The 25,450-nt window shown below is 48.3% G+C and overlaps 1 protein-coding gene across 1 annotated transcript in view; it reads left to right on the forward strand.

The window, feature by feature from the left end:
* Positions 1-25,450, forward strand: part of PLXNA4 (plexin A4) — a 632,199-nt gene that overhangs the window by 39,953 nt on the left and 566,796 nt on the right. Inside the window, exon 3 of the mRNA XM_054015834.1 lies at positions 21,982-22,164. Coding sequence (XP_053871809.1) covers positions 21,982-22,164 — 183 coding nt within the window. The remainder of the gene's footprint in view (positions 1-21,981; positions 22,165-25,450) is intronic.

Genomic DNA, 25,450 nt, shown 5'->3' on the forward strand with positions numbered 1-25,450 from the left:
GCTCTGGAAGCAGCCCTGTTGGTTTCAGTGGACTGCCCCAGGGAAAGGTACTAACTCCTCAACTTCAATACAGCTGGCAGAACCCAGCCCCTAATCCTGGAAAGTGTAGCTTTTCAATAAGTGGAGGTGGCTGCAGAGACGTCTGGGATAGACGTCTCTCTAGGGCCTTCTCTCCATTGGTGATTTGCCCCAGTTACAGCCCTTGTCAGCCATCCGCCAGCATGGTTGCGTGGTTGCAGGTGTAAAATGTATCCACAGAGCGGCTTTGCCTGTCAGCACAATGGGAATTGAAGGGTGGCGAGCTACACGGCTGCCTTGCCATCAGAAACTGAAGTCCCCAGCCTGGCCAAAGGCCTCGGCTGGCCGACGCGGTGGGTGGTGAGAAGCTCTGGGAATTATACAGTGAGACTGACAGAGATTAGGTGGAGCTGGTTGGGCTTTTAAGAGATGTGGTCAAGCATAGGTCTTGGTTTTTTTGCTCTCCTGTAGTAAACCGAGTTCATTCCTAAACCCTACAGCAATAGCCCCCCACACTGTAGACACATTGCCGTGAGCTGGAACGCAGGGTACAGCTACTCTAGGCCCCATGTTTTTCGAATAGGGCAGCAAGCAGTTAACAGAAAATCAGAGTTCTCTCCCCCCCACCCCAGGCTTTGTTGCTGCTTCCGTTTCCTTCCCCATGCCATGGTTGTTCACGGCCATGACCAAGTTCGTAGAGACTGATCAGTGAGCCATCCCTGCACGCGGCAGTAACGGACTGCAGCCTGCACACACATAATTACAGAGGAGACGGGGAGGAGTGTGCTGCACTTGGCTGCTCAAGCCAGTCAGAGCGCCTTGTTGTTGAGCCAGCGCGGCAGCTGTGACCGCTGGCATCAAGCGAAATGAGCTGTTGAGTGGGTGACTCAGCTGGCCTGAGCGCACCAAGCTTCACGCTCCTCGCTTGGGCAGAAGAGGCTGGGTCTGAGTCTCTCCAGCCAATGGCCCTAAGGCTTGGGCTGGCCTGGCTCGCAGAGTGAATTGGAGGCAAAGTCCCAGGCGCCATTGCTTACAAAATCTAAGTGTGTGTGTGTGTGTGTAAAGGGGAGTAAACTAACCAAGAGCAGGGATTTTTTGGCAGCACAAACTTACTCACCAAGTAAAGTTTTCAGAAAGGGAAGAATGAAGAACAGTAGATAAATGGATGAATGAAAGATCGTGCACGTTCCTTCCCTTTTAAGGGCAGAAGGCAGTCGTTACTAATCTGCAGCATCAATCAGGGGAAATTGGTCATTTTTTATGACTACTCAGTGGGTTTTCAAACAGGCATTATTCACTTGGGTGATGAATGGCTCCAGGTAACGCTGCAGCATCCCCCTGTTCCGTCAGCACTGTGTACAGATGAGATAAGACTAGCTTACGTTTGAATAATACATTTGATCCCACAATGCTCAGCAATCACATCACCGATTACTATCTGTAACCCACTCCGCTGACCCTCCTTTGCCCTACGACTGTAGGCGCGTTAACTGCCCACTTCACCTTGAACAGTCTCTTGGGAAATGTGTTCACTCCTGATCGGTTACACCCTTGTGCTGAGTCCCTTTCCCAGAGCTGGAGAAGAGCTCTGGGTACCCCAAAGCTTGTCCCTTTCACCAACATAAATTGGTCCAATAAAAGATATTACCTTCCCCGACCTCATCGCTTTTTTGAAATGTTTCATTCGTCACAATTTTTTGGCACCTTTTAAATCCAAATGTTTATTGAAACGATTATTGACATTTTCCATGTATAGTGAAGATTGGGAGGAGGTTGGAGCTCCTACCATTTCAGTGACTGTTTCGATAACAATGTTTTTTTGGGGGAAAATGCATTTAAAAAAAAAAAACTACCACAAGTAGGTTTGCTTTTTAAACCGTGTGACAGGGAAACAACTTTGAACTTTCAAAAAGTTTCATGAAATGTAGTTATATACCTATGGGGACTGGGGTGGGGGGGGGAGAGAGAGAGAGAGAGAGAGACCAGCTCTACTACTAAGGAGTTTAGGACAGGAAGTGAAGAAGAATCTCTTCTTCTCTGATTGAAACTATAAGAGGCATGCAAGTCTGACTATAATTGGTCATGTTCGGATAACCCAACATAGTAACCGACACAGGGTGAGTGTTTGGGCCAGGAGCGGCAGAAGCACCCTAAAAATGTGGGGGGTCCACAGGAGCCCAAACCATGCCCCCCCTCCCTGCAGAGCCCCTTCTCCCCAAGATCCCACCTTCACACTGCTTCCCCCTGCCCTTGCATTGCCTCTTCCCCCCGAGACCCCCTCCCACGCTGCCTCTTCTTCCCCCCCGATTCCCTCCCCCGATTCCCCCCTCCCACTCACTCCTCTCTGCCCCATCTCCCCGTTGCTTGCCCTTACAGCTGGTAAAAAGGGGAAGGCGGTCATAGCCAGTCCACTTTTAAAAGTGTGTGTGTGTGGGGGGGGGGTTAATGGATGGTCTGGGCATAATAGATTTCCACAGGTTTCAAGGTGCATAGTTTATCTCTCTATCTCAGGTACTTATAGGACCCCCATCGCTGTCGTATTGAGCGCCTCCAATCTTTAAAAGCATTTATCCTGCCAAGTCCCCAGTGCTATTTATTCCCGTTGTACAGATGGGCACTGAGGCACAGAGAGACTAAGTGACTTGCCCATGGTCACATAGGAAGCCTGTGGTAGAGGAGACAATTCAACCCAGGAATCCTGAGTCCCAGACTTACGCCCTAACCACTGGACTATCCTTCACACGACTTAAAAGCCAGGTGCCTTTGCCCACCTGGGAAATGCAGGCACCTTGAGCTACTCTGTGGTGTTGCTTTTATCTATATTAAAAATCCTTAACTTATTTTAGGGGATGCCCTTCAGGATCCCTCTCACCTGCCCATTTATTTGTCTTTTCTTCTCTCCCACTGGCTGAAGCCCATCAACATGATTGCTCTCAAGGATCAACGTTTTTGGGGGAGTCCTCTAGGAAGCCTCCTCCAACACCTCCTAGGGCAGCCTCCCCAAAGGGAGGATACTTCCCAGAGCAGTGTGCTAGTTGGAGTCCACTCTCCATTCTGTGGTACAGCTTCAGGGCCAGGTGGAGCCTTCTACAGCCCATTGCTTCTGGGAACAGCTAGGTGGTCTGCTACCCTGAAACACCAGAGCTGGATGGGATTGTAGCAGGTATCTCCCAGAAGATAGCACTGGTGTCATAGCACTTGCTTTGGAGACCCCAGGGGTAGGGAGCAGATGACCTGACTGGGCGTTGGGTGGGGATTGAAACCCAGCCACGGTGTCCGGGGTAGTGATATGGAAGGTTTCCTCGGTTGACCCTCGCTATTCTGGAGTAAGCTCAGACGCTCATCCTGGCAGCCAGGTCTTTTCATCTGTCTGATTGGAGTCTTATTTTTTCACAAGCGCCTGCTTGATGAACTGCAGCATAACAAAGCCGAGTGCCTTAAATGAAAAGGTGTCACCTTAGCCGCTGCCGCCAGGATACTCTAGTGAAATATCTGTCCAAGATAATCAAGCGCCAGCCCCCAGCCACCACCTGACTGCTGCCTTTTGTGTGTATTTTCGTTTGTCTTTTGGCAGGAAATGGAGTTTGACTGTCTAAATTACTGTATTCAATCTCTTCTTGTTTCTTGTGGCAGCCCTGGACAAAAACCTTTCTGAGCACAGGAGCTCTCAGAGGGTTGAGTTGTACAATAATTTCCCACCACCGTAGGATAGTGGGGCTTTGGGGGGCATACCTGGGGGGGCTTCGAAGTTATTCCCTGATGAATAACTTGTCCTTGGCTGGGAGGACAGCTAAAGAAGCGCTCGGATAGCCTCTTATTCTGAGGGATCAAAGTGTGAGTCACAGGGAGGCAGAGTTACCAAGTAGTTTCAGCAGGGGAACGGTAGTCAGGACTCCTGGGTATATTCCCAACTCTCCCACTAACCTTTTTATGTGAGCTTGAGCGAATCACTTACCCTCGCTGCATTGATGACAACAAGGCCGGAACATGCTGTGCAAGTGCAAAATGTTATAAGGTGGTGACTGATGGGTGCACCGCTATCCTGTGGGCAAGAACCAAGACTGCTTAATGGTGTGTCATAGACCCTCTATGGCTAGCAGCTACAGGCAGAGGCTCTTATAGCTCAAGCAGTAGGGGGTCTGTACTTGTACTCATAACACAAGAACTAGGGGTCACCCAATGAAATCTATAGGCAGTAGGTTTAAAACAAACAAAAGGAAGTACTTCCTCACCCAATGCACAGTCAACCTGTGGAACTCTTTGCCAGAGGATGTTATGAAGGCCAAGACTATAACAGGGTTCAAAAAAGAACTAGATAAGTTCATGGAGGATAGGTCCATCAATGGCAATTAGCCAGGATGGGCAGGGATGGTGTCCCTAGCCTCTGTTTGCCAGAAGCTGGGAATGGGCGACAGGGGATGGATCACTTGATGATTATCTGTTCTGTTCATTCCCTCTGAAGTACCTGGCGTTGGCCATTGTCGGAAGACAGGACACTGGGTAGATGGACCTTTGGTCTGACCTAGTATGGCCATTCTTATGCTCTTAATATAGGAGCAATTGAGTTCTATGCTTGCTGTTCTCCTGAAGATCCACGTACCATGCGACTGTGACGAGCAAGTGGCTGTGAATGTTAGTGTGTTACTATTCATCTTCCCCCCTCCCCTACAATGGGTTATCAATTTGGATTTCTGCTGTTTGTTGGGAGAACAAACACCTGTCCTAGCAATAATAATATCAAGTTCTTACACCATATTTTTCATCTAAAGATTTCAATGTGCTTTACCGGGGAAGGAAAGTATCATTATCCCCATTTTACAGATGGAGAAATTGAAACAGAGAGAAACACGATTCGCTCAAGATCATAGGGTAGGTCAATGCGCAGCTCAGAATAGAACTCTGGTCTCTTGAATCTGTCCTGTGCTACTAGACAACACTGCCACTTACTAGTCAATTGTTCCCAGGAATCCCCACCCGGAGCGGTCTGTCTGCAAAATAGAATCCTCCATAGAGATGGGTGGAGGTGTGGTAGGAGGTGCCAGCATGTCCAGAGGCTAAGAGAAAAGTAGCACCAAAAGCAAAGCCTTGTGTGGCCTCTCGCCTTAGCTTTCCTCTTTTCAGTCTCCAGGAACAGTAGGGGCGTGGTGGTGGATTATTGTACAGCTAAAACTTTTATTCAGTGCATAGGAAAATATCCGTTTCTCTTTGAAAAATAGATGGATAGTTGCTTTCGAATTAAGGAGGTGGGACCTCCGATGCATGGGGTTGTGTGGCATTCCCATACGATCAGTGTATGCAAGGATCACGCAAGGACAACAACTGGATCAGTTTAGGATAAGTTCAGTAAGGTGTTCTGGCCTCTGCATTTTTGCATGTATGATCCTTGCACTCATGTCGGTATGAGTTGAGCACTTTCTCATTCTGAGTAGTTCCTGATAGGCTATTGCTATCAGCTTCCGTGGGACTAATTCATGTAACTGCGCTCACCGGTGGGAATATTTTCGGTAAATCCCCCAGTGCAGATGTAACCTGCACTAGCATGCTGGGGCTCTTTGTCTCTCTCTAGTGGACAGGCCATGTATAGCAGTTGGAGTCCATTGGTGCTTCTGAACTAATAAAGCTGTTCTTTTAGCTCAACCCTGTAGAGGCTTATTATGTGTGTTAGATCCAGAGGTCTCGGGTTCAGCATCTGCTGAGGCTGTGACCAGGGAGATAGTTACGAAGCTATAGCCTTAGGGACTCTTCCAGGATCCCACTGTTTGGGAAGTATTCTTCCTATCTTCCTTTACATTTTCCTTCCGCTTCATTCCATTACTTATAGTTCTTACCTTTTTCAGTTTTCCTAAATCCACATAGATTACCAACAGGGGATTCTTGAGCAGGAGTAGAGAGGCTATTTTACCTATTTGGCACTGGTGTGACCACTGCGGAAACACTGTGTCCAGTTCTGGTGTCAACAATTCAAGAAGGATGTTGATAAATTGGAGAGGGTTCAAAGAAGAGCCCCGAGAATGATTAAAGGGTTAGAAAACCTGCCTTATAGTGATAGACTCAAGGAGCTCACTGTATTTAGCTTCACCAAGAGACAGTTAAAGGGTGATGTTATTAGTCTATATCAACCTGGGTAACAAATATTTAATAATGGGCTCTTCAATATAGTATAGAGAGGTATAACATGGTCCAATAGCTGGATGTTGAAACTAGACACATGCAGACTGGAAATATGGCATGAATTTTTAACTGTGAGTTTAGTTAACCACTGGCACAATTTACCAAAGGTCGTGGTGGATTCTCCGTCACTTACCATTTTAAAATCAAGATTGGATGTTTTTCTACAAGATCTTCTCTAGGAATTGTTTTGGGGCAGTTCTATGGCCTGTGTTATACAGGAGGTCAGACGAGATGATCACAATGGGTCATTTTAGCCTTGGAATCTATGAATCTATAAACCCTCAGCAAAGCAAACATAAGGGGAAGCTGATTCCAAAGTTGAAAGTTTCTGTTTCCACCCTCAGCCCGGGGAGATTTGCTATCAGGAATGGCAAAGAGTGTAATGGGGGGTTTAATAACATTTAGATGTTTAAAAATTTGCCAAAGAGTGGTTCATTTATAGCTCCCTCCTCATTTCCTCCTCTAAAGATACTGTCAAGACAAGGACTCAAAGATTTACCCAGTACAGCAGGTTGAAAGGTAACAGGCCCAGAAATAATGCTTTGTGCAGGCAAAGTTCACTGTAGATAAAATCATTGACGTGTAGGATTGGAAGGGACCTCGAGAGGTCTTCTAGTCCAGTCCCCTCCATTCATGGCAGGACTAAGTATTATCTAGACCATCCCTGACAGGTGTTTGTTTAACTTGCTCTTAAAAATCTTCAATGATGGAGATTCTACAACCTCCCTAAGCAATTTATTCTAGTGCTTAACAACCCGACAGTTAGGAAGTTTTTTCCTGATGTCCAACCTAAACCACCCTTGCTGCAATTTAAGCCCATTGCTTCTTGTCCCATCCACAGAGATTAAAGAAAACAATTTCTCCCTCCTCCTTTTATGTACTTGAAACTGTTTATCATGTCCCCCCACCCAGTCTTTTCTTCTCCAGACTATCTTCAGATGGTGAGAGGAGGCAACTATAGGGTTACCATATTTCAGCAAGCAAAAAAGAGGACGGGAGGAGCCCCGCCCCTGCCCCTTCCACTTCCCGTCCCCCCAGAACCCCCAACCCTCCCCCCGTTCCTTGTCCCCTGACTGCCCCCTCCTGGGACCCCTGCCCCTAACTGCCCCCCAGGACTCCACTCCCTATCTAAGCCTCCCTGCCTCTTGTCCCCTGACTGCCCCAACCCTTATCCACACCCCCACCCCCAGACAGACCCCTGGGACTCCCACGCCCCATCCAACCACTCCCCACCCCCTGACAGCCCCCCCCAGAACTCCCAACCCATCTAAACCCCTCTGCTCCCTGTCCCCTGACTGCTCCGATCCCTCTCCGCACTCCTGCCCCCTGACAGCCCCCCCGAGAACTCCCAACCCATCTAAACCCCTCTGCTCCCTGTCCCCTGACTGCTCCGATCCCTCTCCCCACTCCTGCCCCCTGACAGCCCCCCCCCCAGAACTCCCAGCTCCCCACCCCCCCGCTCCTTGTCCCCTGACTGCCCCCTCCTGGGACCCCTGCTCCTAACTGCCCTCCAGAACCCCACCCCCTACCTAAGACTCCCTGTTCCTTGTCCCCTAACTGCCCCCTCCTAAGACCCCCCCCAACTGTCCCCCAGGACCCTACCCCCTACCTGTACCCTGACTGCCCAAAACTTTCTCCACTCCCCCCCAAAAGCCCCCCCCCCGTTTCTTGACTGCCCCCTCCAGAACCTCCCTGCCCCTTCTCCTGCCCCCTGACCTCCTTACCCTGCTGCTCAGAACAGGGTGTTGGGCTCTGTGCAAGCCGAGCCGGACACATGGCTGCGCTCCCCAGCACAACAAAACCCGGTCCCTGGCCCTGCACAGTGCTGCTGGACCGGGCTGCAGGGGAGAGCTGCCGGCTCAGAATGCAGGGCGGATCCGGCTCCTCTACAGCTGCTCTAGAGTCCAGCCCGGGACTTTCTTGCAGCCCTCCCAGCTGCTCGCTCTGCTCTGCCGGGGGAGGGGGGGAATCCCGGACATTTTGAGTGTTTTACAAATTCCCCCCGGACGCTATTTTTAGAACAAAAAGGAGGACATGTCCGGGTAAATCCGGACGAATGGTAACCCTAGGCAACTAGTCTTATTATTTCAGGCTCTATGCTCATATAATCAGTCCCAGTAGATGTTGTGGGTAGTGGAGAGCACCTCTTCAGCCTAGGAAACGAGACAGGGTGGTTCTCAGTTGATATTGACTCTGGGAGCTGTCAATCACAGAGAGGCATTGTGGCCCAATGGATAGGGCGCTGGACTGTCACTCTGGTGTCCTGGACACTCTTCCTGACTCTGCCCTTCACCTTGCTGAGGGACCTGGGACAAGTTCTTTCCCGTCTCTGTGCTACGGCTCCCGCATCTGACCTTTACCTGCTTTGCATCTCTAGGTGAAACATGCTATGTAAGGGCCACATTTATTATCTCTGCGCTCTGGTAGAACGAGGACAGGGCTGGATGATTAGAGCGGCTGAGTTCAGCGTCCAGCTCTGCCACTGACTTGCTGTGTGACCTCGGGCAAGGAACTTTACCTCTGTGCCTTAGCTTCTCCTCTGTAAAATGTGGCCAGCAATTCTTAACCCCTCCACGGAAGCAGCCATGCAGGTTAATTAGCTGATGTATGTACAGTGTACCAAACACATGGAGTATTCTAGACTGGACAGCTGGGGCCCAGTGGAGCTGAGTATATGAGAACTGGGTTTGTCCTAGCTGACCTCTGTGACCTTGGGCAAAGCCTTTGTAATGTTTAAGAAGCACTCAGGAGTCTGGTCTCTCAGATGAGAGGACACAACACGTTGTTTAAACGTATAAGGCACTCAGGTTAACTGACTCCCGCTCAGCCAGGACAGCAGGTTGAAAGGTAACAGGCCCAGAAATAATGTCATGTGCATTATTCACACATTCTTCATCCAGTTCACACTGGGCATGCTCAAAGGCTGACATTTGGTATTTGAATGGACACGCCCCTACTACCATGACCTCTCATTTGCATAGTTTTTACTTGATAGCTGCCCTGTAAAGTGCTTTGAGATTCATGGCTGAAAAGTGCCTTTATAAGGCCATGCTGCAGCAAAGCACGTACGCACCGACTCAAGTCAAAGCACGTGCTTCAGTGCATTGCTGAATCAGGACCTAATGTCCTAGACATGTTATTTATTAGAGGCATCAAGTATGATCCACTGCAGAAAGTAGTCCTTGTTACAGAGCGTGCACGCTATGGTAACGCCAATAATAATCCTCCACCAGTTCAGTTTGGCTGCCTGTAACATTGCAAAACAAATATCCCTTGGAAGTAAATTCCTTCCCGTCCTCTCCTCTCCACTCCCCTCCCCCTAAAAATTTCTTTTAAAGAAAATAAATAAATAAATAAAGCTGCAGACCAACCCCCTTTTTAAAAGATATTGACTTGAAAAATATATAAGATTTCTGTCCCTTTAAATGACTGCCTGCGCTCTGTGCCGGTCTCTCTTGGCTTCTTGCTTGCTTGTTGACCCTGCTCACACAGAACGTCCATTGACGGTGGAATGGGGCCCGAGGCGGCTGACTAGTGCTGTTGTGTCTGGGATGTTTCAGGCAGAGTCTCTTAGCTCCCTCCCCCACGGCGCCCCCTCCTCTGCAGGCCGCCTTCGCGCTGCATTGGGTGTGAGGTGCTCGCCGCCCCAGGGGCAGGTGCGCTAAGCAGCAGCCCCGCCCTGGCTGCCTGCGTGGAGAAGAGCTTTGCTGAGTTTGTCTCAACTGCTGCACGTTGCTCTTTGCCATATGTCTCGCAACCGATTAGATTTGTTGTTCCGGAGCTGATTTTAGCCGCTTCGGCTGCCAGGGCCCCAGCGGCTCCATGGCACGTGGTAGGCTAAGGTTTTCTGTGGGCTCCATATGATTGCCTTGCACTTGTTTACATGCCAGGTGAACAGCTACTTACCAGGCCTGACCTCGCGTTGCCTTGCAAGTTTGCCAGCCCAAGGGGATAGTTACGTAACCGTTTTTTAAAAAAGGCAGCAGAATCCGAGAGTCCTACAAGAACCAGAAGCAAAGGAACTCGGGCTCTCCCACAAGCCTGATGCTATTTAAAGCACCACTGGCCCCGGGCCCGGAGCCGCACAATATCCCTTCTGTTGAGGAAGGGGGTCAAGGGTACGTTTGAATTTAGCTTTGCCCTCTGGGCCTTGTCGTGCACTGACTTATGCCCCCTCTCACTTCCCTGACTTCAGTGGAGTCATGTAAGTCGGGGCCGGATTCGGACTCTAGTATTTAAAGAACCAGCTAGTGCACTAAACTGGCCATGTCCTTAAAAAAACATTTACTTTATGTTTCAATGCTCCTGGTGCGTCCTATGAGATTCTACGAAGTCCTGTGCTGGGTGCAAAGCAAATCTCCCCACAGCAGCACAGCAACTTGCTCATCATTATTACTACCCAGAGGCCTCACTGTACTTGGTCCACATGGTAAGAGACGGTATCTATCCTGAAGAGTTTACACTGTAAATAGACAAATCAGAATCATTGGTCCCATTTTACAGATGGGGAACGGAGGCGCAGAGAGGCTAAGTAACTTGCCCCATGTCACAGAGGAAGCTTGTGATACAGCTGGGAGTTGAACCCAGAGCGATGGAGTGTCTTAGTCTAGTGCATGAGCCACATGGTCAGCCTCCCTTCCCACTGGCTACCTCTCCCTTACTTAGACACATGCCAAGAATAAAGAGCACGGCTTTGCAGGTTTTGCTAAAGATCGAGACTCTCGATATGTCAGCCTATGAGATGTAGCAAGTCTGGATGACCCTTCACCAGGCACATGCTATATAACATGCTGGCTTGTGTGTGAGTGACATCAGACTCCCTGGCTAGCCACCCAGTGAGCATAAAGGGATCTAATCCCACCATCACCAGAAGTTTTCGTTTGGTTCCAGTGTTAGACACCTGTGCTGTCTGGAGCTGAAAAACCAGGGTTCTAGGCCCAGCTCCTGCTGTGTGTGTGTGCAATTGATATAACAGTGCCATCCGCATCACCCAGTTTCTTTCTCGTTTCACCAGCCCCCCACTGTTTAAATCTAGGTACTGTTAGCGAATCAGTGACCTGTCTCCCACAGCGGTACAGATACTGTGGAGGTAGGTGTGTTAACGCTTTAAAGATGGGAGAGACTAGACAGACCATCTATAATATGGATGTGTCCGTGTCCATCCCAAAAATGGTGGCTCTCGTGAGAGAAACCGAGACTTGTCATCTTAGTACGATAGTGAAGTTGGCATGGCAGCTAGACCCTGTGGGTGACATGAGATCAGTAGGAGCAACACAGTATTTTCCCTGTTTCAATGTCATTACCACGTCGCTGTCAGTGTTCCAAAATATAATAGGATTTGTTCAGCTGATTTATCCTGCACACAAGTGACATTATCCAGATGCACACTCGGGTATGGAGAGAAAGCGGGGGAGTCCGAGAGAGCGCAGAAGGGACTAATGAAATATATTCCTACTAATGAGGGAATGACCCATCGCTTGCCAGTGGATCAGGGCTATTGGTCAAGAGCCTGAGCCAGGAAACACAAGCATGTAATCGTTATGGCATTACTGCTTAAAACGAGCTGCCGTGGCTTTCCACAGTACAGTCCCGCTTTCAGATGCGGTAGGAGTTTGGGCTTAATGGCTGGAGTGAATTTATACTGCACTGACTGGTACGCTCTGAGTGTCTCAAGTACTGATCTCTGGAGAGACAGAGGTAGTAAATGGGAGTTTTTCTTTCTACAGTTTAGTGGTTGTTTTTTTTTTTTTAGAGTGATAACCAGGGTTCTGTAAATTCACTGTCAGTTGGATGCCAAGACCAGAGAGAACTCAGTTCTTCCTGTCCCAAAAGCACAGTACTTGAACTAAAGGGGATTCTCTGTTACCTGTTAGAAATATAGGGCCTTTGACACACAGCTGAGCTGTTTTGCTTGTATCAGATAAAAGGCAAGAGCACATACACATTGCTCATAGCAGTCCTTAAGCTAACTTCCCAGCACTGTTGTGAGGCTTAATTAATGTTTTTTAACAGCTCTGAGATCATTGGGTGAAGGTGTTTATATGAATGCAAAGCAGTGTTGTTGTTTAATTTATATAGTCCCGTTGTCATGCATAGCACTTTGCAGCCCAAATTATCATTTTGTCTGTATAACAAAATAATAATTATAGTAATTGTTATTCAGTGGAGAATCTCTCCCAGTTCTGGCTTTGGGGAGGCATCTGGACTCAATCCTGACAGGTGCTGAGTGCTTGCATTTGCCATTTCCTGGAACGGGAGTTGAGGGTGCACAGCGTCTTGCCAGGTTTAACGCCTAGACTGCTGGTGCACGTTTGAGAATAATCCATCAGCAATAGGCCATTGTAGGGGTCTTTCCCCATCCCCACCATGCATAACTGAAAAGCGCATCCAAATAATGATCACATCACTGTTCGTATTTAGTAAAAGAAAACATCTTACACGTGTGTAACTTTATGTCCTGAACGATCCCAAAGTGCTATATGTAAGCCTTGCCAGGGAGACACTAGAAGGGGAGGGGAGAGAGAGAGAAACTGAGGCCGTGTCTACACTGCCACTTATGTCAGCAAAACCTATGTGGCTCAGGGATGTGAAAATAAACACACCCCTGAGCGACATAAATTTTGCCAGCATAAGTGGTAATGTGCACTTCTCCCGCTGACATAGCTATGGCCGCTCATTGGGCGTGTTTTAATTATGTCGACGGGAGAGCTCTCTACTGTTGGCATAGAGCGGCTACACAAGAGATCTTACAGCAGCGCAGCTGAATCATAGGATCATAGAATATCAGGGTTGGAAGGGACCTCAGGAGGTCATCTAGTCCAACCCCCTGCTCAAAGCAGGACCAATCCCCAACTAAATCATCCCAGCCAGGGCTTTGTCAAGCCAGGCCTTAAAAACCTCAAAGGAAGGAGATTCCACCACCTCCCCAGGTAACCCATTCCAGTGCTTCACCACCCTCCTAGTGAAAAAGTTTTTCCTAATATCCAACCTAAACCTCCCCCATTGCAACTTGAGACCATTACTCCTTGTTCTGTCAGTAGAGCTGTGTTGCTATATAAGGTCTCAATGTAGACAGGAGTTTACAATCTAAGGCTCTTTGGGCAGGGCTGTTTTTTTGTTTTTGTTTGTTCTGTGTTTGTACAGCTCCTAGCACAATGGAGCTCTGATCCAGGACATGGGCCCCTAGGTGCTACTACCATAATATAACTAATAACAGGGATCCCACACAATCTATTCTTTTCCATTCCATTCTGGTTCTTATACTGCCTACATCACTATAGTAGCTGCGTGCCTTACAAGAGTGAATTACAGAAGAATCCTTTAGTCTATCATGGAAATGCAACCTGGGATGGAATGCAGCAGCTGTCTATAACAGGGCTTTTTCCTCTTTGGAGAGCAGTTTCATGCTTATGCAGAGCAGTTTCTTTTGGCAAGAGACTTTTCTTCTCCATGATGGAGCAACAGCACCACACTCTTGATTGCAGCAGCACTAAAGAAAGTGAAGTGCCACTGTCTATCATATATATAATACACAGCTTTGCTGCTAGGATATGTTCTTACAAGAGACCTGTTGCAGCTTACCTGATCAATACTTCACTTTTTAAAAGATGCCTAAATGCATATAGGTAGTCTCTCTCCAGTCAATAATCTCTTTCAGTATGAAAAAAATTCAGTGAACTTCAGAGCTCATGGAAAGTACGAGGCTGAGAGCCCTGGAACCACCACACCTCAGCCATGTGCTTCTCAAACCCTGAGTGGCAGGGGTTGCTTTGGGGGGGCAAATGGGGAGTTCAGGTTCCTTGCACATTCGGGGTATGTTTTTAGCTAGTCTGCAGATGCCATCTGGTTTGTGGGCAGAATTCATGCCCGCAAAGGAACTGCAGGCACAAGTCTTAGTAGTTGCATTCTGATGGCCTGATCTGCACCTGTGATTGGGTAGCTTGCTGGGTTACCATCCAAGACTTGGGCTTGCAAGGCCAGCCTCTTTTGTGCAGGGGTGCTGGAACAATGTGTATAGTGCGGGTGCTGAGAGCCATTGAACCAAACTGTAAATCCTGTATATGATGGAAACCACTTCAAGCAAGTTCCGGCACCTATGCTTTTGTGGCTGCAAATTGTACCTGCCAAAGGAAGGCCTTGGCTGCTGAAAAGTTGGTCCCAGGTCCTCGGCCTCTCTGCTGATGCAGTCATGGTGTTTGGGTTTTGGAATGCAGATGCCTTGTCTACTAAGAAAACATCCTGGAGCCAACTCGGCTCCGCATCTCCCATCAGGCTCAGACAATGCAGGCAGTCTGCTTTCCCAGCGTCTGGCTAAGCTACGGGCATGGCTGAGAATGAGTTGACTGAGGCTCACTGGTGATGCTGATTGGTAGGGGAAGCATCTGGAGGTTAGGGCACAAGTGAGCCATCTATGGGTGGTACATACTCAACATGGTGGGGTTACATCTGTCTTGCTCTTCAACTACTCCTTGATTTTTAATGGTGGCTGGAAGTACCCTGTTCTCTCTGTTTAGCTGGAAGGTGACCATGCCCCTCTTGCTGCAGAAAGCACCAGTTATCCTGGCTTTTGTGGCCTCCAGACTGGATGATTGCAATGTGCTGCCCTAGAAAGTCATTCAGAAGCTTCAGCTGGTGCAGAACACAGCTGCTTGCCTCACTGTTAGCTTTGCAGCGCGGGCTCCCAGTTCATTACTGGAGTGGAACCACTATCATGTGACTCGTGACCAATCACACACCATGCATGAGAAAGAGGGGAGAGTTTGCAAACACTCCATAGGCTGAACATTGTTCATCCAAATGCCTCCTCAACTACACCACAAACATTGATTAGTCAGGAAATCAGGATGGCTTTGTGAGTGGCTCTCAAATGATTATTTGCAACAAGTAAAAAGCCCAGCTCCATTAGCAGAAGGCCTGAAGATTGAATGAAACCTGCTAGCCTTCATAAGAAATGCAGCCACCTCTTCAGGAAATTGCAGTTTTTACAATGTGAAGTACGTAGCATAGACTTGCACAAGCCACGTGCTGGGGGCAGAATGGTAACATAAATGCAGGTATGTGCTACCTTAGGATTCTACAGTGCTCTGCAAGCTTGCCACCAATCCTTGAATTTACGCTTAAACTACAGGCCTAAAAACCCAACGTTTGTTCAAACCCTAGTCAATTAGAGTAACTTTCCCTCCCCCTCCCCCTCTCCTTCTTTGCTTCCTGAATTACAGGTGAAAACCTCTTAGCATAGTGGGTGCAATTGCTCTGTAATTGGTAAAGTAACTGTAACTGCACTGTCATTTGTATGTAGTGACATGTAATTGCACAGTAAGCATTGGTGTGGTTGCACGAGTGAAGTGCAGTTTGTAATTATAATGTAACGACGCCCAAATGCTGGCTTCCAGTCCCACTTCCATTGTATCACAGAGTTCCTTTGCCAAAGGGCGCTGATGGATTTGGGTGTCATTTGGCTGCATGTTAACTGCTGAAGAGAATGGTTGGTTGGTGGTCTATGCTTTCTTCGGCTAGTGGCCTATGTTTTCCATCTTTCTAGCCCACAAGATGGAACAGACCTACTAGACCCTCCAGTCCATACCCCCGCAAACAGAGGATAAAGATTTCCCTAGAGCTTCTGTCCTGCCTGTTGTTTAAATATCTCCCCAAATTAGCCTTTTTGATACTTTCTGTTGGAAAGATCTTGAAATCAGCTGATGGAAGAGATGCTTATCTCCTTGCAAAGACCCAGATGCCTTCTGATGGTGAATCTGTATTCCTGTCGGCTCTGCTGGCAGCACGACCAGCTTAAGTGTGTGCATGCCTATTGCAGTAGTCAAGCCTGTGATAACTGGCGTGAGTAGCCAAGTACCTGCCACTGTATAAAGAGAGAACTTCTAGCTATTAGCTGTAAATCAAAAGCAAGACCTGGCCATTGAGGCCAGCCTGATCCCCAGTGAATCTCTGCGATAGCTTTGCAGACTGTTGAGATCCCTGGAAAAAGGCCCTTCTACTGCTCTGTGCTTTGATTAGTGAGAGAGATGCTGCCAAAATGAAAGCGAGGAGGAACTGGGGATAGCTAATCCCATCTGTAGGATTTCCCCAAAATATGGATTAGGCAGTGTTCTTTATCTGGGGCTGTTTGGAGACACATAGCTAAAGCAGATGTTTAAAGGACAATTGAGATTTATTGTAGCTCCCATTCAGGCCGGCTCCCTGATATCTGGCACTTAAATCCGCCAGCTTGGCCAAGTTGCTCTCTCCTGCTTGTGGGATCAGATGAGGTGGTGGAAAGAGGCGTGTCAGAACTGTAATCCCTCTGCTGCGATTCAAGTTCTTAGAGGCCCTGACAATCCCTAGCAAGAGCAGAGACGGGCACAAGCCACAGTTGGCCCAGCAAAGTCATTCTTTCCAGTAGGGCTTGGAGCTGTTTTTAATGGACTTAATCTAGGGACCATCACGGTCCTGCCAGAATCCTTCACTAAATCAAACTATTCGTCGCACATCTTCCTGATTTTCCTAAGCAAATGTACTGCTTGGCCAGCGTGTCCCATTGGCAGCTCTGGACACTGCAGTCCTCTGTTTATCCATCCACAGAATGGGGATGATGAAAACAGGCAGAGAGAGTATCCCCAAGTGTCCTGCCGATGTCCCTCGGCCATGAACTGGAGAGGGAGCTGCTAGGGCTTAGAGAACAGTCCTGCCCCCTTGTTAATTGAATAGGGAACTGCCAACTATTTCATGTGACAGTATTTCAGATCTCTAGAACACCTTGGGTATAAGTGGTCCCCAGGGGGGTGCGGCAGGCCGGGCCAGTCCCCATGGGGAGGTGGGGAGGGAGCGCCACCCAGCCCTGCCCCACCCCCAGCTCTGCTCTGGCCCTACCTACAGCTGCAGCCCCAGCTACCGACCCTGTGCTTGACCCCATCCCCAGCTGCGGAGTGGCTCCACACCTGGCTGGGGGTCCGGCTGCTAGTCCCTAGCATGGTCTGGCTCTGCTCCTGCCCCTGCCCTCAGCCTCAGCCCCGGCCACGAGTCTGTTCCCAGCCTCGTCCCCAGCCTCAGCCCCTGGCAGGGGCAGCATTCCCAGCCTGGGATCTAAGCTGCGGTGGGGTCAGGGATGGAGCCGCACCCGGCCACGGGCCGGGCTGCCAGTCCCCACCGTGGCCTGGTTCTTCTCCTGCCCTGCCCTCAGCCTCGGTCCCTGGCTGCAGCTCCGGCCCCAGCCCCACCCTCAGCTGTGGCCCCAGCCCCACCCTCAGCTGTGGCCCCAACCCCCTTATCCCTGTCTGTATTACAACTCACCCAACCCGAGCCACGGCCCCGCTCCTGGCCCTGGCTCCAGAGAGGGCTGGGGGATGTGGATGGGGAAGTGAGGTGTGTGACCCTCAAAATTTGGGGACCACTGCTCTAATAGCACCTTACAAATTAATCTGTCTTCAGAATACACCAGGGAGGGAGGGTTCTATTATTATCCCCATTTTACACTTGGGGAACTGAGGCAGAAAGAGATTGTGACTTGCCACAGGTCACACAGTTTGTGTCAGAGCCAGGAATTGAACCCCAATTTCCTAGTGTCCAGTCCTGTGTCTCAGTCACACAACTGGCTTCAGCTCATAATATGATTTTCTAGGCTGGATTCGAACTGACACAGTGAGTGAGAGAGGGCAAAACACTGATTCTATTCCCGTTCCCTGGGTATTTCCTTTTGCATCTTTCAGATGTCCTAATTCGGCCAACAGCCATCCTGGAACATCTGGCATTCCTGGTGCATTAACGTACTAGCTGCAATTTTTGTTCTTAAAAGTAGTTAATACAAAATTGTCTAGCTGAGAAGGCACTGGAGAATTTAGCCTGGCTACTCTATATTGCCTTTAGGAGTGTCTGGAATTGAAAACAAACCTGTACTTGCAGCTCCTGACCTCCCCAGCATAAATCTGAACTAACTTTAATGTTTCTCCTGACTAAAGGAGACGGGTATATTGCTGTCTTAGCTGTGTATAAGATATAAACACTATAGCTGAGAGCCACAACTGCAAGGGGCTAGGTAGTGGTATAGATAGGGGACTTTTTTGTATCTCTGCAGTCGATCTTGGAGAAAGAATCATATTAGCTGAAAATCATTACCATGTGGTATATCTTACTTGCTAGCCTCAGTTCACTTTCGGACCTAGAGGACAGTTGCCTGCATAGCAAAGAGTATTCCTATTATTGCCTTATTGGCATTTGCGTCAGAGAAAGTGATTGAATGATCCATGAAGACTGAATAGACATGGTCCGGCAGGGTTAGAGAATGTTGTGGGGGACCCTGGTCCTGCAGCTGCCTCTTCTGAGGATGATAGCAGGCATTTCACTCTTGAAAAGTACCATGAGCACCAGGCTGTGTTGCTTGTAAAAGCTTGGATGAAATCAACAGGTTTTCACCTTTTGTTTTGCATCTAAAATGGACAAAATTATGACATCGATCTGATTTCAATGCAAAACGCAAGTTCATTTGGAGCCAGGTCCAGTCTCAACCAGAAGAAATAAGTCATGGTGATCAGAGTTAAATCTCCACTTATCTGGAGATGTTCTCAAGAACTGCTGGCGGAGCTAGTGCTCAGTGCAGGAATCACTGGGTGAGACTTTACAGCCTGCATCATGCAAGAGGGCAGACGAGATGATCACAATGGTCCCTTCTGCCCTTAAGCTCTTTCAGCCAGACTGGTCAGTGTTTGCTGCAGTGAGGTGAGTGGAGTATGCGGGTAGATAGTTATACCAGGGATGCCTTGACCTCATGTCTAAGGATCACGTGCCAACCAGCCTTCGCCTCTCAGGGCTGGCAGCAGGCAAGCACTGATGTTTTGGGTGGGGTTTCATATCCTGGCTCCAGGGTGAAGTGTCTTGGTTCCCATTAATGAAATGCATCTTTTTAGTGGCGAAATAGGTTCCCCCTTCTTTCTTCAAAGCCATGAGAAGAAATAGGGGATTTTTTTTTTCACACCAATAGGATGGGACTTCTTCATTTCCCTGTCTGTCTGACAAGTGGATCAGGCTAAATGTGGGTCTGGTTTTGTTACACATGTGAAACATCAATCACATTAACTGCAAGGTTTGCTAAGGGTTCTGGTCGAACTGGGCCTGATTACAAGTGAATTTTGGTGCAATTTACTCATCCTAGAACATAAAAACAGCCATTCTACCTCAGACCAACAGTCCATGTAGCTTGCTGTCCTGTCTCTGACAATGGCCAGTACCAGATGCTTCAGAGAGAAACCCAGTAGCAGACAGCTATTGAATAATCAACTCATAGTTTGTTTCTTCCTGACCCCATGCAGTTAGTGGTTGACTGAGTCCCTGAAGCATGATTATTTATATCCCATTTATATTTTTTATCCTATCTAATGTAACTGTTGATGTTCCCATCCATATAAATATTCAAACTTTGTTCAAATACTACTAGAGTCTTGGTCCCAATGGTATTTAGCTTCACTGAGTTCTACAGGGTAATCACTGTGTACAATTCTGTGTACACAAAGGATGAATTTGGCCTTTGGAGTTTGGCCCCATACCTTTTATGCTAAATTGTCTACTGGCGTGTAAACTCATAGCACCCAAACTGTGACTCACGGAGTCCTAAGATTTGATCCACAGTTGCTCTCTGAGTTGATGTTTTAACTCCGAAGGTGCAGTCCCCAGAGATTAATGATTCTAACAGGCTAGAGCTCAGGTCTTGCTGTTCTTTTCTAATAGCTCTTTAAATGCTTTGGGGGGGCTTTGTATGTTTATAACTATTTTTAGGACACATTACTCTCCTGTTCAATAAAACCATCTGCAATTATTCCCTGTAATTGCCAGGTGAGGACAAAGCTGATCAACTGCAGGCTTTTATTGCTAGGGAACTCAAGCAAGAGCAGTAATTTCTAGCCATGTGTCAAGGAAGATATGAGCAAATATAAAGCAAATATAACAGTAAGGCTCATGATCATTTTATTATTGATCTAAGAAAATTAGATAGACATTCTGCACACTTATTTAATTAACACTTATAGGCCTCAATCCAGCAAAGCATTTAAGCACATGCTTAAGTGCTTTGATGAATCATGTTCATAGAACCTATTGCCTTGGCAAATGTGCTATTATACACCACACTCTGGCCATCTAGGGCTGCTTCCTTGTCACCACCTAGCGTGCCATGACCAACTGGAATGTCGCAACACCAGCACTGATAGAACTGACAAAGCACGTATTGCTGCTACTAGAGCTAAAGGAGAGAACCTCTGTTAACAGGGTAGGGTCTCCTAACATCCAGTCCAATGCCCTCCTCACCAAACCGTGTTGCCTAAAGCTAGGTAGAAGAGATGCTTCTGCCAATGCCGTCTGCTGCAGCGAATACATTGCCTATTGATCTTCTAGGAAGCACCATCAAAGAAACCTAACCATATGCTAAACCAAATGCATTCACAGCTTCCACCATATTCTGATGGCTGGCCACTTTGGGCTCTCATGGACCAAGTTCCAAATATGAAGGTCCTCTGTGCCAATCCTGAGGCGTTCAAGTCCAGAAAGAGACAGTAGTAGCCCAGCAGATCGTAGTGGCTGTGAAGGTGTATAAGTGGGCAGGGCAGTTTTTCAGGTTGTTAGGGCTTTACAGATGTCTTCAGCACTTGGAAAGAAAGAGAGAGCCACTACAGAGCTCCAGTTACAGAACTTGTCCTCCATGGGCCCAAAGTGCTTTACAGACACTTAATGAGTTAATCGTCCTCAAAATCCCCCTTTGAGGTGGGTAGGTGTTAGTGACCTCCATTTTACAGAAGGGAAACTGAGACCCAGAGAGGTTAGCTGACTTGACCAAGCTCACATTGTGTGATTGGGGGAGCGGGAATAGAACCCAGGAGTCCTGACTCTGATTCCCTTATAGAGACAAGGTGGGTAAGGTAATATCTTTTAGTGGAACAGCTTCTGCTGGTGAGCGAGACAAGCGTCCGAGCCACACACAGCCCTTCTTCAGGTCTGGGAAATGAGTCCCTTGTGATTTATGTGCATTTCAGACACAAACTGGGAATATTTAAGCTGAGATTCTTAACAGACCATGGGCTTGGTTGTTAGGTCATGAATGATAAACTTATAGGCAAAAGGATGAGGTGATGTGGTCCAGTGGGTAGGGCACTGCACTAGGATTCAGGAGGCCCTGGGTTTTTATGCATGACTCTACCACTGACTTGCTGTGTGACAGTGGGCTAGTTGCCTTCCCAAAAGTGGGGGAGGGAGGGCAGAGCCCCCCACCCCTGGCCAAGCCGGAAGCTGAAGCTGGGCCAGGAAGCCACGACCCTCCACCTGCTCAGGATGGGGGTGGGGGGCCCAAGAGCAGCCTGTGTCCCCACCTCTGGGGCCCCCGCCCAGGGCAGGTGGAGGGTCCAAGGTTCCCCACAGCTGTCCGTGTGGTTCTTATCCCCACCCGCTCCGGTTGGGGGTGGGGCCTCGGAGCCGCAGCCCAGCCATGGTAAGAGCTGCGCGGGCAGCTCCGGAGAGCCGGGGTCCCTCCACTTGCCCTGGGCGGGGAGCCCGGGGCTGCTCTCAGGGTCAGGTGGATGGTCCATGGCTCCCCAAAACTGCTGGGCTCCAGCTGCCCCCATTCCAGCATCCCTGGCTGTTTGTCTGTCTTGTCTCTTTAGATTGTAAGCTCTTTAGGCCAGGGAATGTCTCTTACTGTGTTTGTGGAGCATCAGTATGGGGCCCTGATCTTGGCTGGGGCCCCCTAGGTACTCCTGTATTATTAATCCATGTTCAGTGGCCTCATGCTCTCTCTCCTCCTCCCCCTTCTGTTCACAGCTGTTAACAATTGATGACAATTTCTGCGGCCTGGATATGAATGCCCCTCTGGGAGTATCGGAGATGGTGCGAGGTCTCCCCATCTTCACCGAAGACGGGGACAGGATGACATCCGTGATCGCCTACGTCTACAAGAACCACTCACTGGCGTTCGTGGGCACCAAAAGTGGCAAGATGAAAAAGGTAGGCCTGGCCCAGCGTGGCCTTCCTAAGTCAGTGCTGCTAGTTGCTATGGAGACTGGCTGCATCGAGATGAGTGGGGAGCATTTTATAGGCCTGGTGCACGGTTACCTATTTTGTGAGTTGAATTGTATTGGTTGATTGCACTTCAGCTCTGAGGGATTAGGCTGACCTGACTGAGGGGACAAGTCTTCTCCTAACGTTGCACCTTCCAGAAGATGCGTGGCCATGGGTCTAGCCACCTTCAGACTTTGGAGTAGCGTAGATCCAAGTACAAACTTTTTCAGCTCAGACTGTCTAATTAAATGGCTAATCACAGGGTATCTGTGTGCGCTGTGGAGGAAGAACTTACTGGCGTTGTGGGTTATTAAGAAATATGACTCATACTTTGGAGATGTTCCTTTAGAGTGATGTGACCAGACATACTTTTACCACAAACCTAGCATGGAAGTTAGTGGTTGCTTTATCTGGGTAAGGCTGAGTGTGTGTTTATGCAACGGGAGAAGGATTTCTATGAAAGAAGAGCTGTGTTTGAAAGGTAATAAGCATTGTGTTTACTGGGTAACCATGGTCGACTCCGTATAAATAAATGCTCTCTTTATGGTATCTGGCTTAAGTCCCTCTCAAAGTTACTAGGTACCCTCCAAATGAACTGTACATGTCTATGGCTTAGATATAGCTTTGTATTGTAACAGCTGCTGTCATTTTATTATATGGGGCACTAGTGTTTATCTTCTGAAGCTAAAGCCAAGACTGAAAGACTTTTACCAGTGGCTTTGGCAGGTGTTTTATTCTTAAGCTACCAAGAGCCATTAAAGGTAACCTTCCAATGCTAAAAATGGGCTCTGTGCCCCGTTTTAGAGCCTTGTATGATGCAGGAGCAGGGTGGCAGCGTTTGCCTGAATAACAGAGCCAGAGGATGTTCCTGCTGCGAAGTGGTGTGCATCGTCACCACATCAGAATATAGAGGTGTGGGAGTGGCTCTCGAGAGTGGAGAACTAGGATGTGTACTGAGCAGTCCCCATGGAGGAGCCTTGGAAGCTGCCAATCTTGGGAAGAAGACTTGGGCTGGATTTTGTGTTGTTTCATTTTGAATTCCCTTTGTTAATAAAAGTTAGACGCCAAGAGTGTGTGTGTGTGTGTGGGGGGGGGGGGAGCAGGTTGTGTGTATGTGTGCGTGTGTGTGGGAGGAGGTGGGGGGGGAGTTAACTGGTGACCTATTACAACTTGTGTGGACTGTGTATGGAGCAGGGTGAGGGAAGTCACTTGGTCACAGGTATCTTCTGCTTGCTTTTTATCTTCGAAATATCAGGCATGTCAAGTCTGGTCCAGCCTTCCCTGTTCACGTGGAGGTCTGCCCTGGAGGACCAAGATATGTTCACTGGGAACTGTTTCAGTCCTTAATTAAAGGGTGGGGGGTAGGGCTGTTGAATGGTCAATAAGAGTGTTTTTTTTTTCTTACTGCTGTGTGTTGAGACATGAGTGAAATGGGCTCAACCCAAACCAGCTAAGTTGTTTGTAAACCATTTGAGTAAAAATCATTTTCCCCGCCACCATTTAATTACTTTTCACTTCCCTGTTATCCGTGATGTCATCGTAACCTGGCTAATTCTCCAACAGCCTATAGTGTCCCCTAGGAAAAAATAAGGGAGATGAGATCTGAATTACAAATGTTTAAAAAAAAATAGGCTGCACCCCCAACACTTTCATACCTTCTTTATGTCTCATAAGATGCAAAATAAGGCAGAAGCTCTCTCCTTTTCCCCTCCTTTGCAGGTCATTTTACAGACTCTAGGAACTGATCTTTCTGTTGGGAGCATAGAAAACCCGGGCATACAGGCTGGGAAGGCTTTTATTTTTACAGTGTGTGGCAGAGACCAGGGGCATCCTTTTAGGGTAAAGAATCAGAGGAGGGAAGCTGAGCTGCTGACAGGAACCTTGGAGAGCTGCCTTGTGTTCCATGTTTACTAAATGTGAATAATGTTCTGCAGACTGTAGCTCACAGGGAATGGACGTGAGAGCAGTGCGGGAGCACGGGGCTGGGATCAGCAGTCAGCCAACCAAGTGTCTTTGTGAGAGGCAGCTTTCCCCATGCAGTGTGCGGAAAGCTGCATTCGCCCAGGAAATGCTTTTTATTTGTTTTGGGCCAGCAAATCTGGGGTACCCATTCCCTGCAGAAATCTCTCTCATTCCATCATCCCTCTTGCTAGGAGAACAGGAGGCAACTCCCAGCAACGCTGCTCCTGTGACTCCTGGTCAGCCTAGAAGGATGGCCAGTGAGCAACGGCTCTGAGCTTGGAACACCAGCTTCCCTCCCCTTCCAAATCCCACGCATCCTGGGAAATGTAAAGGGCCGGTCCGACGCTCAGACATTGCTCCCTCGCATTGCAGGCGCGTGGCCTTGCCACTAGGTCTGCTGAAGAGCCTCGGATTTTCACCTGGAACTAACTGGTGCCTGCTTTTTGGGGTTTCACAGTTGGTTTGGTCTCGTCACCCTGGAAGTCTTGTTCAATAGCAGGGGAAGAGGAGTGGCCGAGTGAGCTGGTTCCAGCTCTCCCCATCGATGCTGCTGCTAACCCATCCAATTAGCATAGAGTTTGATTGGAGTTGGAGAAATACTTCCTATGGGCAAATCAGTCTCTGAAATAACCTGTGTAGGCTCAGATGAACCTATGTCCCCTATGGACCAAGGCCAAGGGTTTCCCAGTGCCTGTCTCCCAAGGGATCCTAGCAACAATGGTATTTTACTGCTCCCCCCACCCTCCAGACAGCTGGTGTAATGTAACCGGCGGGGCCATACCTGGTGATCCATTTCTGGGTCAACGAGATTGCGTGAGCAATATTGCATAAGGGATGGAGTTATAATACACTTGTTTGCCTTAAAGGTACAGAATCTATTTACTACTTGATACTGAAAGGTTTGCTGCAAGTAATTAGCAGACCATTTTGGAGAAACCCTGTTTCTCCGCAGTTAAGAATGTACTGGTTTTTGTGTGTATTTGTGTTTGTTTCTATATAAATGATACAGATCGTATCTCAGGTTCTCAAGATGCACCATTTGTGGAAGCCCTGCAAACTACCCAGTCATAAAGCAATATCAGTTGGTTGATATACAAATGTTATATCTGTCAAAGGAATTTTCCAGTGACAGACAATTGAAGTAAAATATTGTGCTTTACAAGAACACATCATTAGAATGAAAACTAGCCGCATATCGAGAGTCTGGCCATGTAACCAAGACAACAAAGAAGAAAGAAAAGGGAAAACCAAGCTACAGATGGAGTGGAAA

Source organism: Malaclemys terrapin, chromosome 1 (genome assembly GCF_027887155.1).
Source record: "Malaclemys terrapin pileata isolate rMalTer1 chromosome 1, rMalTer1.hap1, whole genome shotgun sequence".
In the NCBI taxonomy this organism is placed as follows: domain Eukaryota; kingdom Metazoa; phylum Chordata; order Testudines; family Emydidae; genus Malaclemys; species Malaclemys terrapin.